The sequence below is a fragment of the Palaemon carinicauda genome, chromosome 2 (assembly GCF_036898095.1).
Source record: "Palaemon carinicauda isolate YSFRI2023 chromosome 2, ASM3689809v2, whole genome shotgun sequence".
NCBI lineage: Eukaryota > Metazoa > Arthropoda > Malacostraca > Decapoda > Palaemonidae > Palaemon > Palaemon carinicauda.
Genome location: NC_090726.1, coordinates 147874189 through 147888896, shown reverse-complemented (window position 1 = coordinate 147888896; position 14708 = coordinate 147874189). Strand labels below are relative to the sequence as shown.

The 14708-nt window shown below is 36.6% G+C and overlaps 1 protein-coding gene across 11 annotated transcripts in view; it reads right to left on the bottom strand.

Moving 5' to 3' along the window:
* Btk (tyrosine-protein kinase Btk29A) overlaps positions 1 to 14708 on the bottom strand; it is a 739841-nt gene that overhangs the window by 45292 nt on the left and 679841 nt on the right. For all 11 annotated transcript variants that reach the window (XM_068358867.1, XM_068358885.1, XM_068358876.1 and 8 more), the window contains 2 exons: positions 10711 to 10879; positions 9004 to 9122 (listed from right to left, as the gene is read on the bottom strand). In XM_068358867.1, the coding sequence (XP_068214968.1) occupies positions 9004 to 9122; positions 10711 to 10879 (288 nt within the window). The remainder of the gene's footprint in view (positions 1 to 9003; positions 9123 to 10710; positions 10880 to 14708) is intronic.

Genomic DNA, 14708 nt, shown 5'->3' with positions numbered 1-14708 from the left:
GAGCCTTTAAATATGTGACTCCGAGGCTATACAATATGTTCCCAGGAGACATAAGAATGATTGAAGACGTTAAGGCTTTCAAGAGGAAACTGAAGACTTTCTTATTCCACTAGACATATAACAGTGACAATTCAACAGTAAATGAGCAATATGTGATATGAAACATTGAATACTCTGAATGAACATGATATAACAAGTGGAGGTCCTATAGAGAGTGAGGTTCCCCTGCTGTATGGGACCGGATAAGCAGCCGTCAAAGTGAAAGTAACCACTATGCAAGTAGAAAAATTAATTACCGTCACAAACATGGAAAATCTAGGTTTCGGGCAACTAGGCTTGACTACTAACAAATTCACACAACATAGTCTGAGTACAGTAAATAAATAAAGATAAAATTACCAGCAAATATTCCTATTTTACGTAAACATAAAACTATATGGCGAAATTAAAATTAGTATATTATATGACTTTAAGACAACCTCCCAAACCACTAACCTATGCAATTAGAATACCTTAACAACACAACAGAGATTGAGAAAATAAATATTTTCATAATTCCAAATGTATCTCTCGTGTAATGGGCGACCCCTGACTTTTTTCATCCAAAACTGGTCTTGAAATTTCACCCTTTACACGGTAACATACAGTATTCAAATATAACTGTAATTTTTTACAACAGGAAATGGATATACATTGTACGGAGATAGCTGGTTGGAGAGATAGGTAGTGGCGCAAAGCACTCCCAGTGTAAAGGAGCACAGGCTATTTGAAATCATCACGCAGCATGAATTTTATCTTGATTATGAGAAATTTTATTTGATAGGTATTACGTTGTTCTTATGCACGAAAAACCGAAGCCGCATAGCAAAAATCCGCGATGAACTAGGGCCGACTGTATATGTCTCTACAGAGAAGGACTCCATGGACGGAGGCTGAAGAGGCTCATGCAAAGATCCGAGGGAGCATAGGCCTACAGGGACAGAGCAAGAACAGATGTCGAAAACATCTGTTGTTCGTGAAAGGTCATCCATCCAAGGGCGGACCGGATGCCCCGTTGCATAACTTTGCTGGCCGGAAGAATCCTAGCAACTAAGTTGCTATAGCCGTAGCGTAAGCCAGCACTGAATTCAATCCCATAGAACCTTTCCTCACTGGGCTATTTTCCCTGTTGGGGCCCCTGGGCTTATAGCATCCTGCTTTTCCAACTAGGGTTGTAGCTTAGCAAGTAATAATAATAATAATAATAATAATAACCCCAGAGGGTTATGTCTCCCAAAGAAGGTATAAAGGGCCGAAGAACCAATCCAAGGAATCGGCCCCAAGAACCCCGTCCGAGATTCGACTCACTCTCAAACTTGTGAAGAGAAAAGAGAAGAGAAGACAGTAACCCTAAAGGATTATGCTTACAAGCTTTGCTCCAAACCACTAGAAGGTGGCGGAGGTGAGCAGTCAGAAGTCTTCGCTGCGGCAACCGCTGTGTAGAACTGTGTTCTACCTGCCAGGAGGCGGTGAAGGGTGTGGGCACCTATTCAAACTAGCGCAGGTCTTATCCATGAAGACCAGCTTGTAAAGTAAGCATATACCAAAGGAAAGAGTTAGGGTGGAAGCGGCAACCTCGTCCTTGAGGCATATGGTACATAGGCTACTCTGTAGTAGAAAAGAAATTGTGAAGGTCATAGGGCAATGAAAAAACATTCATGAGGGATCAACATTCACGAACACTCTGAGGATTGGAGTGTCGATGAAGAACCCTGCCAATCATGTAAATGGTTTCTTCAAAGCTTGGTGAAGATGAAAACATCGGGAACTGAAAAACCCTGCATGTGTGAAAACAAGTTTCAAGAGGCAAGTGGGGTATTAAGTGCTGAGGTTAACACTTGTGCTTTACCCCGCCCGTCGGTGGTGAGTGCTGGGTTAGGTTTCAAGAAGGGAATGTGTGCTAAACGCCATCATGGGAGAGCTCAGACAGAACAGATCATTACGGAGAGCAACTTTACCTCGGAAGGAAATTAGGAAAAAGTTACTAGAGGAAAACTGCCAGATGCTGGAAGCGGTTGCTGGTACAAACAGTAACCTAGAAGAGAGCTGAAAGGGATGATCACGAGCTGGCAAGCCACAAGCTGGTGAGCTGGTGATTGGCGAGCTGGCAAACAGCATGCTGGCAATTGGTGAGCTGGGAAGTGATGATCACAAGCTGGCGAACAGTGCTGGCGAGCTAACGAACGGTGAGCTGGCGAACGTTGGCAATTGTGAGCTGAAGGACGAACGGGAACTGACAATTTAGCTGCAGCAAGGCTGGGTGAGGCGAGTCAGCTGGGTGTGATGAGTTTGCAGAGCGAGATGATTGCTGGGTGACGAGGTCTGCTCCCGAAGAGGAAGAGCGGGAATGGTTGATTCCAATTCCCACTGGAGGAATCCCATGTAGGAAAGACTGAACAGGTGAAGGAATACTCTCCCACGGACAGGAAAGGCGACCAACCTCTGCTGCCCCTGTCGGCATTTCTTCCCACAAGGAGGAAAATTGCATTTCTTCCCACAAGGAGGAAAATTGCTGAATAGAGGTTGGTGGAGGGACTTTACCTCGGAAAGGAAAGATCCAACACCTGGAGGTGAGCCTCGGGGCAGCACTCTCTGCATCCCCTCAACGAGCTCTAGCTCAAATTGAAGGTTGTCATAAACTGTTGCCTCAGAAACGAAGACGAAGCTTGTTTCTGGGTTTCCCCCAAAGAACTCTGAATTCTAAACAACCACTGCTCTGGTGGTCCAGAACTGCCGCAGCCACAGGCAAAGAAGGTGGTGATTGGCAGGATCATCTGACTTCGCACTACTTATGTCGGCTGCTAGCACGGAGGAAAATAAAAAAAGAGAATGACCCCCCCGGAGAGAACAACCTAACGTGCAGACGGGAAAGGTTTTCCCCGAGAGGCATAGGAACAAGCTAAAAACTAAGCACTCCTTTCGCCAGCTGTCATCACTGAACAAGGGAGAGCGGCGTCAAAAGTGCTGAAGAAAAGTTAGATAAACAGTTTTATTTAAATTTTATTTTAATCAGCTGAAGAAGAACCACTTGGGAGAACAGCCTAACCCCTGGGTGGGAAAGGTGTTCCCCAAGATGCACAAGATCTTCCGCTGCTCACGTAACGAGGGAAAGCGGCATCGTTAACAAAGAGCAGCAAGACCGAAGTCCAGCTCTGGGTAGGCTGCAAGCAGTCTTCCCTCCAATGAACTCGCAGGGAACAAGAGACGTTAACATCCAAAGGGAGGAATACTGGTAATCACACAAGACGACTCTCCTAAGGCAGAGGCCGTGTCGCTGCACTGGAGAAGCGGGGGAGGCCACCAGCCTACAGGTTGTCCGGCGTCGAAGGGCAAGAGACCGTAAGAGAAGGTTTCTTCGCCCTCGAGAATGCTGCACTGCTCTGACACGAAAGACAGCAACATTCATATTGTAATGAAAAAAGAATATTTATCTACTGTATATATAAAAGCATTACAAAAATCTTTAAATATATATAGAAACACAAGCAAGAAAGAAAAACATAAGTCAAAGGCCAGTCAAACATCCACTCTCTCCAAGCAAAGTAAAAAAGTTAGGAAACAACACAGATGTGTTTGAGTGGGGGTGGCCTGCTACCCCCTGCTAACTAGCGGTAGGGTAGTTCTTCCTCGCTTAAAATTAAAAGTCTATGGCTGCTAGTTTTCCAGCTTCACCGAAAGATAATCCCTATAAATAATGAGGGTTTGTATTTAGTGTCGGAACAACTATATATTGGTACCTCAAAAAGCAGTCAAAACAGATCCTGCATCAGTCAGTGGATAGTCTACTTCAATTAGAATATATCTACATAAATACAGTATTAGATACTGAAACAACAGTAGTTTCCCACTTCCTGAGACATGCTTAGAACACCTCAATAATAGCCATTTAAAAATATGCTGTAGCCCTTAGTTTATATTTGTGCTTAGGCAAAAGGGATTTTGACGAAGGAAAAATCTATTTCTGGGGAGAGACCTGTGACGCCCGGTGAAAAAGTCCTTCTTTACACTTTTTCTGATATAAATCTTCCAAATATACCAGAGAAAGATAAAAGCATGGAATGCAGAGGTTACTACCCTCGCGCGAGCACCTCGTGAGTGTCGTGTATACATCAGGGGCGTGTGAAAACCACTATTCACAGGCTGTCTTCCATTTAGATAACTCCTTCATCAAAGGGAAGGGTCGTAACAAAGACCCCAGAAACCACACTTGGACCACGCCACCGTCACCCACACGAGCGCCCTCTAGGTCATCCTTCTGTTTTGGACTTGCCCGCATAGGCGTAATTGTTTTTGTGCTTTCGGTGTTTTCAAGTGTTTGTCGTTAATTCATCATGACTGACGCTGCTACTTCACCTTTACCAATGTTAAGTACCATAGTTTGTTTAGACAGTTTTTTTTTTCAGTACCGGGCATTTGTTCTCTTTCCAGTAATGTGGATTTTAATTTTGGAAGCGGCTTGGCCTTCCTTGGTGACGGCAGCCATTTTGGCCAATAGGACTTAACTTGTCTAACATTCCCGACATCAGAGATACTATCAGAGCCTGTATAATTGAAGATCCTTCTACATACTGGAAAACCTAGATGTAGTTTTTTGTATATTCATTGGCCTAAGAATCCATTCTCTACATTACGTTCAACCCTGGATAGGTGTGGTGGGTCGAGCTCGACCCGAGGAGGTTTCAGAAAAACACGTTTTTTTGCCATAATTTTTCGTACGTATTAGTTGCGAGTGACACCGACCGGCGAGACCTAAGCTCAGTGTGCGCAGCAGTCGGGTTAGAATGCATTTTACCGCAGCTTATTTAATTGTGCCATTTTTGAGATACCCTCTGGTCGAGCTCGACCCATCGATACCTAATTAAGGCAAGTTGTGAAATATCAAAGTTTTTATATATTTATCGAATGTGCATTATTGTTTATATGTGTATAAAAAAGGACTATTGTAAAGTGTTTGTGAATGTCTTGTACACCATATGCATGACCTTGGTGCGGGCTGAGTTGCCATAAGTGACCGTGTGGCATATATTTCCGTAAATGTTAATTTTCATCTTTTTACATTTTTCAGTTTTCATTAATATAAAATGGCAAAACGTCATACTCTTGGTTTAGATCAAATCAACTCTCTTCTCTTTGAGATAGAGAGTGATTTTGAGGACAATTTAGAAGTTGCTAATGTCTCAGATATCGAAGACAACGTAGCTGAGTTGGAAGGAAGGATGGCGGAGGGGGACGAGTCAAGTGTTGACGGAGATAATTTCCTTTGTCAGCACAGATGATGAGGGGGAGGATGAGGGGCTAGTGCGTCGGCGTATGGTGAGGGGGTAGTGCGTCGTTGTTTAGACCAATATCACCCCCCCTCTTGGCGTCGACCTCAGGTGCTTCCCCCACCTCAGGCTTACCCGGGTGGAGGAGAGGAGGGGGTGAACTATGTTTTCTCTCTTCTCTCTCTCTCTCTCTCTCTCTCTCTCTCTCTCTCTCTCTCTCTCTCTCTCTCTCTCTCTCTCTCTCTCTCATGATGACATGTGTGCTCCCCAAGTGCAACATCGGTACGACATATCTGGGGGAAAATTTTCAAAGACACTCCGTCAACTAATGGTTGACACCTTCAAGGTCAAACTTCTACCCGAACATGACACTCGCTGTGGCCACATCAAGCTCCCGAAAAGGGTTAGATGCAATAGCATAACATCAAAGGAGGATCATAAGACAAACACAGCCTGTTTGAGGTGTTGCAACCCCGTGTGTCTGCAGCACCAAACTGTCTTGTGTCCACAATGTGTTTGATGGTTGTTCAAGGTAAGAAACTAAAATAAATATTCGTATTTTTGACCATTCAATAATTCATGAAATTGCATATTATTCACTGTTTTTACAAATTAGTTTATAATTTTCCCATTTGTGTAAGTTTGTACCTTTATGAGAACTTAATTATGATCATTATTTTAATATTTTTAATTGCAAAATAATCTATAAATGTTTTTCTAGCACCAATAAAATTTTTATACAAATCCTGGAACATTTATGTAAGTAAATAACTCGCTAATATTGACATATCCTTTTCCATTTCAGGTAGCAGATTTGGCCTTATGAGGTGGTGTGATTGGCGGCCATTTTGTGAGCATATCCAACAGGTAAGCTGGCATAGTGTGTAATCCTCTTTTTTATAATTTCTGATATTTTCATGCATATATACCATGCTCAGCAATGGATATAAGGATTTCTCTTTAGAAAAAAAGTAAAAATAGAAATCTGAAAAAAAACTCATTTTTAAAACACCAAATAATATCCACGTGCAGATTCTTTTACACATTTTTGTTGTACGATCATAATACTATGTCCTGTAAAAATTTCAGCCACTAACTATGTCATTTACCTACACCAAAAAAATGTTGAAAAGAGGATAGATTCTTTTAGCCAAAAAAACATACACTTTTTTTCTTATTTCACGAAACATTCCCTTGTGGTCCCCCCCCCCCCCCCCTGGATCTCAGCAAATGGTGCTCAAATATCATAGAATAAGTGCTTTGAATTGTTTTATTTTATTTTCATATTTAGATTTTAGGTGAATTTTTTGTATACTTATTTTTTTAATTTATTTTTAATAAATATTTATTTTGGACTTAGCTTTCATTTACTTTTTTGAATAATAATAATAATAATAATAATAATAATAATAATAATAATAATAATAATAGAAAAGAATAATAGTAAAAGATTCTTAATTGCTTTGTAAATGCATTTTTTATAAATTTTTTTGGGACCTCATTTCGAGGTCGACCCATCAATACCTAATTAAAGTGGTCAAATAACGATACCTATCCAGGGTTAAAGAATTACCAATGAAGAATATCTTCCCCTAAGCTTGTGCTCCTACAAAGAGGGTATATGATGTGCAAACCTTCGTCATGCCCTATTGGCTTCACCCCTACCAAACAGTATTATTTCTTTAGCCACAATTCAGGCAAAGAATGATAGCAAACAGTTATGCTTTCATTGTATCTAGTCCAAGCCTAATACACACATATATATATATATATATATATATATATATATATATATATATATATATATATATATATATATATATGTATATATATATATATATATGTATATGTATATATATATATATATATATATATATATATATATATATATATATATATGTAAACTTAACCTTTCAAGAAAAAAAAAAACTTTTTTTAGCATTAGTGAATTGAATTTCATATCCTTCAAAGTAAATTACATAATTTCTTAGGCCCACTGTACTCTGAATGATGCTTTACTACCTTTGATAAAAGTAAGAGCCCATGTGATCAGGGGAATATCCAAATCACAATTTTTTTGTAAAGAAACTCTCCCTTGATAAATGGTCTACTTTCACTATAACCAATGGAAATACAATTCTATATTTACCTTCTTCACAAAGGACATCCAAATTTTATGTTTTTTACGTAAGTTGGATACCTTAAATCAAAAAACCGAAATATGGGATTTGTTGGCCTTTGAATGTCATTTATGTCCAATTTTTCTACACCCCTTCACTGCCATTGGACGTATTTTATATCCAGTAATTTCCAGTTTTTCTCTTTACACATTTTAATTTTACAAAATATGTAACAAATATCAATGAAAAGGAAATTTATTCAACTGTGCAATAATAAATGTAAAATCCTATATTTCATAGTTTTCATGCTGGGATGAGTTAAGTCAAATGTAAAATAAATATGCCTGAGGATTGAGTATTAAATCATTTGGTGAGAGGCTGGCCCTCTGAGGACTAAATCATGCATCAGGTTTTTTTGATGATAGGAATTATCCCAAGTTTTAAATGTTTCACTTTATTAAAAAATGGCTTGTAAACTTTTTATAAATATCAAGCTTTCCTTCCAGGGATGGAACATGTTCTGGATCACCTTCTTGGATAGCTAAGAAAAGTCACTCAAAAAATATTTTATGTTTCTTTCATCATACCCATCTTCATGTGCTCTTTGGAAATAGATAGGCAGTGCACAGTAGCGAAAATCATAATGAGTAGGTTAACTAACCCTTTGATAACCTTTAAGAATAGTGTATTTTATTTATAGCAACCTTTTGGCCATGAATGAGATATATTTAGTCATTTGTTTATCTAAACAATTGGAAAATTTGACCACTGCAAACCACTACCCTTAGTCTACATGGTTTGCACTGCTGAACCCTATTTCTATTTGTATTCCATCTAGCAGAACCCATTCTTGGATTATCCTACCACTGATAGGACAAGAAGATGATAGAAAAGCCTCTTTTGTACTTGGGGGTGATTTCAATCCTCACCTTAGGGAGAGGATAAATTCTGTTTCTCCAACTGATCACCTGCCTTAAAGAGCTTCACCTCTGAATCAGGCTGTGATCAATCTGGTAATTGCTTATACCGTTGTACACCAACTTCCAGTATTTAAAAGTCTATTCTAAGATGGATTTTTACCATTAACCTTGACCATTTGAGTCTAGAATTTTAATATTTCATTATTTAATTATTACATATCTCCTTCCTTCACTGGTGTTCCACTTCCATCAGTGCGAGATACAACCATACGAACATCCGGGGAAGTTCATGGAAAAAATTATGACAAGAAGGATTGGGAATAGTTTCAACTTAGAGACTAAAATGAAAAAGCAACCTGGCACATCAATGTTTCGCTTCTTTCCATTAACTGCTAGCGTTTCATTACTTCACTAAATACATGTGTATACTAAATTATATGGGTAAATGTCAATAGACCGAGCTTCTAGAGAAGAAGCTTTGTGAACATCAGGTGAATATAGACATGCTTCTAGAGAAGAAGCATTGTGAACGTAGAAATAAAAAATTTTATTATCAAAATTCCAGTTTTGAAGAAAATTGGTCCTTTCAATAAATCATGAAAAGTCTTTCTTACAAAAAACAGTCCCTCTCTGCAATAAATATATTATCTATATACATACCTTGCCAAACCAAAGTCTCCTACTTTAATTTCACCATGTGCTCCAACAAGACAATTTCTTGCTGCAAGATCTCGGTGGATAAATTTTTGTCTTTCTAAATAGGCCATACCCTCACAAACCTGGAAAAAAATTTATGCTGCTTAGATGTATGGAGAGCAACAATAAAGGTTTGATTAGAAAAAATAATTAAAATTTGAGTGTTAAAAATTATTAAAAAAAAACATTCAATCTTGAAACATACAATATTTACAGGTAGTAACATTTCTCCTTATTTCTTTAACATCAAATGGATTAATAACCATTTTTAGTGCCCACTGTATTTACATAAATAGAGTATGTAAAATAGTTAATGACTAAAGAAAGTAATTTTACCAAATATCTGGATTATTTACATCATATGACATGTGAAACATTGTTTGATTTAAAAATTAACCAGAAAATCCTCTAGAATCAATCTTTAAACAGTAACCAATAATCAAAGTACTGTACTGGTTTATTTATACCTCAAAGATTCTATTTTGCTCTCTCCCATTAATTTCAAATGTCACTAGCTATACTTATTTTTTCATCATCTAGACTATATGAATTTGGTTCCTTAACATAAAGGAACTATCAGCCTTTTGGAATTAATATACAAACTATTTAACAGTGTATATGCCCTAGATTTCAAATTCACCTGACAAACTTACCAATAACAGCAGCAATGTTGACAAATTCAAAGGCTGAAAACAACACATAACCAAAATAGCATTCATCCAAAGAATCTAACATCTAAAAGGCATCAAAATCTCACAATTGAATAATAAATTAAGGACAATGCACCTCTTCACTACACTACACTAAATCTTATTTTTATCTATTCATGAAAGGGTTACACTGGTTTTTATTAAAACATTTCACTTTTGTGCAATATTTCCAGGCTGCAATTAAAGATAAATAAACAAAAAGGCAATCTATATCTATCCTCCTATTTTTAAATACAACTATTTTGTCAAAATAAATGAGGGGTTCATCCACAATTTAGCCATCAGTGTATGAATCACAGTAACCATTATGCTGCTTTATTGTTGGGGGAACAAATCAAAGGATAAAAATATGAACAGTAAAAGATTGAATGCACTCCCTTTTAAAGCCTCATTGTGAATATCTTACCATCTTTACAACAACTGACTGCAGACTCCTGCTGTTCCCCTATTTAGTCACAATGACCTGGGGGGATGTAGGACACATATTCAAGTACCACCTCCTACTAGCAATCCTACCCACTCTCATTTCATAATCTAGAACAGTGAATTCTTTTTCTACTCCATTTGATACAGGAATATTATATAAAAGAGCCACCTACAATACCTGTAAGATCACAATGGGTTAATCTCCTGTTGGCACCAGATAAGACATAACAATGAATGAAACTTTGAAAAAATACATAAAGAAATAATAAAAAGGCTCGCAACACAACTTATTATCCATAAATATGCAACATTTACAATATGGAAACAAAAACTGTAAAGTCCAGGCTAAGTTAATTTATAACTAATAGAATGACTACTATGTTTAGAGTGGTTTTGTTTAAGGTTGAAACACTGATAAAACCTAACTTAAAGGTACTGTAATTCCAATCATGAACTACTCACGACGAAAATAGTTTTTACTAATACTATAAATTACTACTCATAGCAATTTGTATTCTGGGAAAAGTCTACTTACTTGTAAGCACATGTCTAGTAATACTTCGTTATTATTTATCAACACTTTATCTTTGCTACGAAGGTAGTTGAGTAATGAACCATTTTTTAGGTATTCTGTCACAATATAAATAGGCCGGTACATGCTACAGACACCATATAACTGCACAAGATTTGGATGTCGTAGTTTTCTGTAAAGAAATTTCATCATTAATTCTTGTGGGGCATGTCATTATTATTCTAGAAAAGGTGAGCTAATTTTTCTTTTCTGTTTGCAATGTCATTGCAAAAATTATATTTGAGGTAATTTTTTATCATAAAAAGAGCTTCATAGTTATGCAAAGTTAACTCATCAACTGTACATTCAAAAGTTTATTAAATATATTTTTCAAGTGTTTCATGAGATATACCGTACAATGAAAAGAATGAAGGGATAATTAATAATTAACCAGAATCATATGTTTACACAATTCTTACAATAAGAAAAGTGATAAGTTTTTATATGCAGTAAACTGAGCAGAGATTTCCTTACAAAAAAACTGAACAAATAAATAAAATTATTTCAATTTTCTTACCAAATTTCATCTCATGGTCCTCCGGAAGAAATAAATTTGACAACCTATTCTAAAAAATACAATAATTTTTCCCTCTCAATGTACAGTACCCCATAACTTTTTCCATAATCACTTACATTATTTAACTTTTGAGGAAGTTCATCTGTTAATTCCCACTTTATCTAAGGAAGGGGGAGGGAATAGTAGTAACTACCAAACTAAACCCAAATCCAATAAAATTGTTACCTTACATTATCTTACCTTTAAAAATTGTATTATTACTTCAAGGCATACCACTGGTAAAGGAAAATTTTGACTTTATTTACATTGTTAAAGAGTCAAAAGCAAAAATTAATTTTACAAGTAAAAACTATATTACTACACAGTAATAAGCAAATTAATTCTTGAAAATTGTCATTGACCTAAAGTAGAGAACACAATAGTATTGCCTATGTCATGTATGCATAAAAAAGAAACTTGACTTTGCAATTGTGACCACCTACTGGCTTCAACAGATTATCATCCCTGGAGAAAGTGGAAATTTCTGTTTACACTATTATTCCATTTAATTCTGAGTGTTTGAAGAAGAAACACAAAAAAAGAAAATTAAATGATATGTTAATTGAAGTGTATTGGCCTGAACCTCAGATGCTAGGCTTATTCAGGCTCCTGCAAGAGTAGAAATGTGTGTAATGGTAAGCAAAACTATCAAATCAATATGATTTAGCCTAGACCATAACCTCCTGTCAAGCTTCACTCTCCTAACGGGGTTTAATACCTGGAAAAAGCGAGGGATATTGGGAAACTGAGGAAATCCACATACGTACTTGAACAAGCATTGTGTACAACAGCATATCTGTCCTTAAAACTAAGGTGATACTGACATAGTTTCCATTAAATTACCCTATGTAAATGAATCTTCCCTGGCAGTCATCATGTTTTAATGAAGACACCAGTTTGACCAACCAGTAATCCCAAAATTTATAAAATACACACACTCTCTCTCTCTCTCTCTCTTTTACTGTGATGCCCAGACACCAGATTGGGGGCATTAATGGGGTAACCTACCAAAAGCCTATGTACTGTACATCCAAGAACAAATAATTGTGTTGACCACATTTGAAACACCATCTTCTACTCACACTTAAAGATTTTGAACATTTACAGGTTTGCTAGGTTCTTAATGTAATTTAGTACAGTACTAGTTTTCAAGGACTTGAAAGTTTTATTTTGTTGGGTTTAAAGATAGAGCCTTTTTTTCTTTTAAACATAAGGCAGAAGTTGAGCGAATACTACAAAAGTTGGTGATAGACCCAAGGGATTGATAACAAACGGGAAACCACAATTAAAACGTTAATTGGTTACTTAATTAATGGAATTTGGTAAGAAGGGGGAAGCCCTTCATCTTCTCAGGCCACAGAGTGCGAAGACACTCTGGTATTTAGACTAGCAAGTAGGACATTCCTAATAACTTTTCTCTGAACGGTAAAGAGTACTGTACTCTAATCTTATTCCTTCTTCATACAATTTATATGTTTTATATTTCATTGTACTATACTATTTTTATATTAAACTTTATTAATATTAAACACTGATCTTGGTTATAGGCCAAGTTTTTATAAAACTGATTAGCTTTTATATTCAGTGATTTTTGTAGGTGGGGTTTATCTTACGCTGTTCTCTTCTGCCATATCCTTTGGATATGTTTGTAAGAACATTCATACAAAAGTGGGTAGAGAATTATAAATAATTTTTTTTAATAAACTTAACAAAATGTCTTAACCGATAAGAAAATTATAATTTTGTTGCAAAATGTTTAAAATCGAGTGAATCGTTTGGAAAGTATTCATAGGTCAGTCTCCTGGTTGCATTGTCTTAATGCAGCTTGATTTTATTAGATTACACTTCAATAGTAGTTAGAAGATTGGAACTGACAAAATTCAATATACCTCTTCAATCAGTATTTGGAAGCCCATATCCTTTAATTGAAGAACTTAATTTATTTAAAAATTCAAATTCAAGGGACTTTGGACATTAATTTTGCATCTCATGCCTGTTAAGTTTTTTGAATGGTGAAATAGTCTAAGGAAGTAATTGATGAAAGTTGTGCTTTTTACAGCATCTCAAAAAAGTAACAATGCAGGAAGTTTGATTAAGACAAAAGTAATATACTTTTGAATACTTATGCTTTAATTAAGCAAAATTAATCAATAGGTCATTGTCCCATTTATTCAAGTTAAATGCGAGTTCACTGGATTTAGGTAGCTAGTGTCTAAACATTCTAAATCTTGTAATAGATAGAAGAATGAGAAGAGAATCCAAGAAAAGGCCAGGCCAGAGAGTATTTCTTATAGTTTAAGGGGGTTAACACTCCTAAGCTATTTACAAGTTTGTAAAGTTTGATGGGGTTAACACTCCTTACCTGTTTACAAGTTTGCTATGTTCATACAATCTAAAAAGTCTAACACTCCTTAAGGCAAAGGCAGTGATTTTAGCCTAAGAGTTCTAGCGTACCAGTCAGTTAAGGTTTTGATAGTACACAGTGAATATAAAGTCAATCGCCTCAATACCTTGAATAAATTCAGGCCCTTCTACAGTGAAACCATTGCCTTTCTGTGATCTGCTCAGTACCATACACTTCATGGATTCTGAGATAGACAGGGCTGGCAGTTTGGATCAAATTTCCCTGCGCCTCCTGAAGCAAGTGCTCACGAGCAATCTATTTTTACCAAGACGCTCTAATGTGCTAGTCAGTAAAGGTTCTGATGGTACATAGCACATATAGAGTCAATAGCCTCAATCTCTCAAATAACTTCAATTGCTAAACTATTGCCTTCCATTCACCAGATTATGAGATAGAAGACCAGGTTGGCAATTTAGATCTTAATACTCCCTCACCCACTAAAATAAAAAAAATCTCATGCGCCACCTCTGTTTACCTTTTTTCATATGGCGTATCATATGGTTCCTATGGAACAAGGGCAAAGATCCTATGGAACAAGGACAAAGATTTTAAATAATTCATTAATAGTTTTAGCGTGAGCTAAAAACTATTGCATCATGATTCGGATGGCAGTAGACTTTTATACTGCCTTGTGTAGGTTTGGCCAACAGCATAAGTTGACTTCTTTTATTAATGTTGTTGATGCTGGGTGCTAGTATTTGAAAATGTAGAAGTCATGAGTTACTAGTGCCAGGCCACAGCTTATGTTGTGTTTGTACGACTGTTTGGCCATAGTTCAAAATATCTATTTGAAAAAAAGCAAATCAGACAATGGATAGGTTAATCAAAATTTGGAAATCAAATCTCCTGAAATTACATATAAAATTCCAGCTATATATCAGTTTAGCAAGATCGATGTTACTGTTTAGACATGAGTCTTAGTATGACAATGAAATATCAGATTTTGTAGATTTGACAGCAAACCCTCAGAAGAATTTTGGGAGTTAAATGGTAGGACAGGAT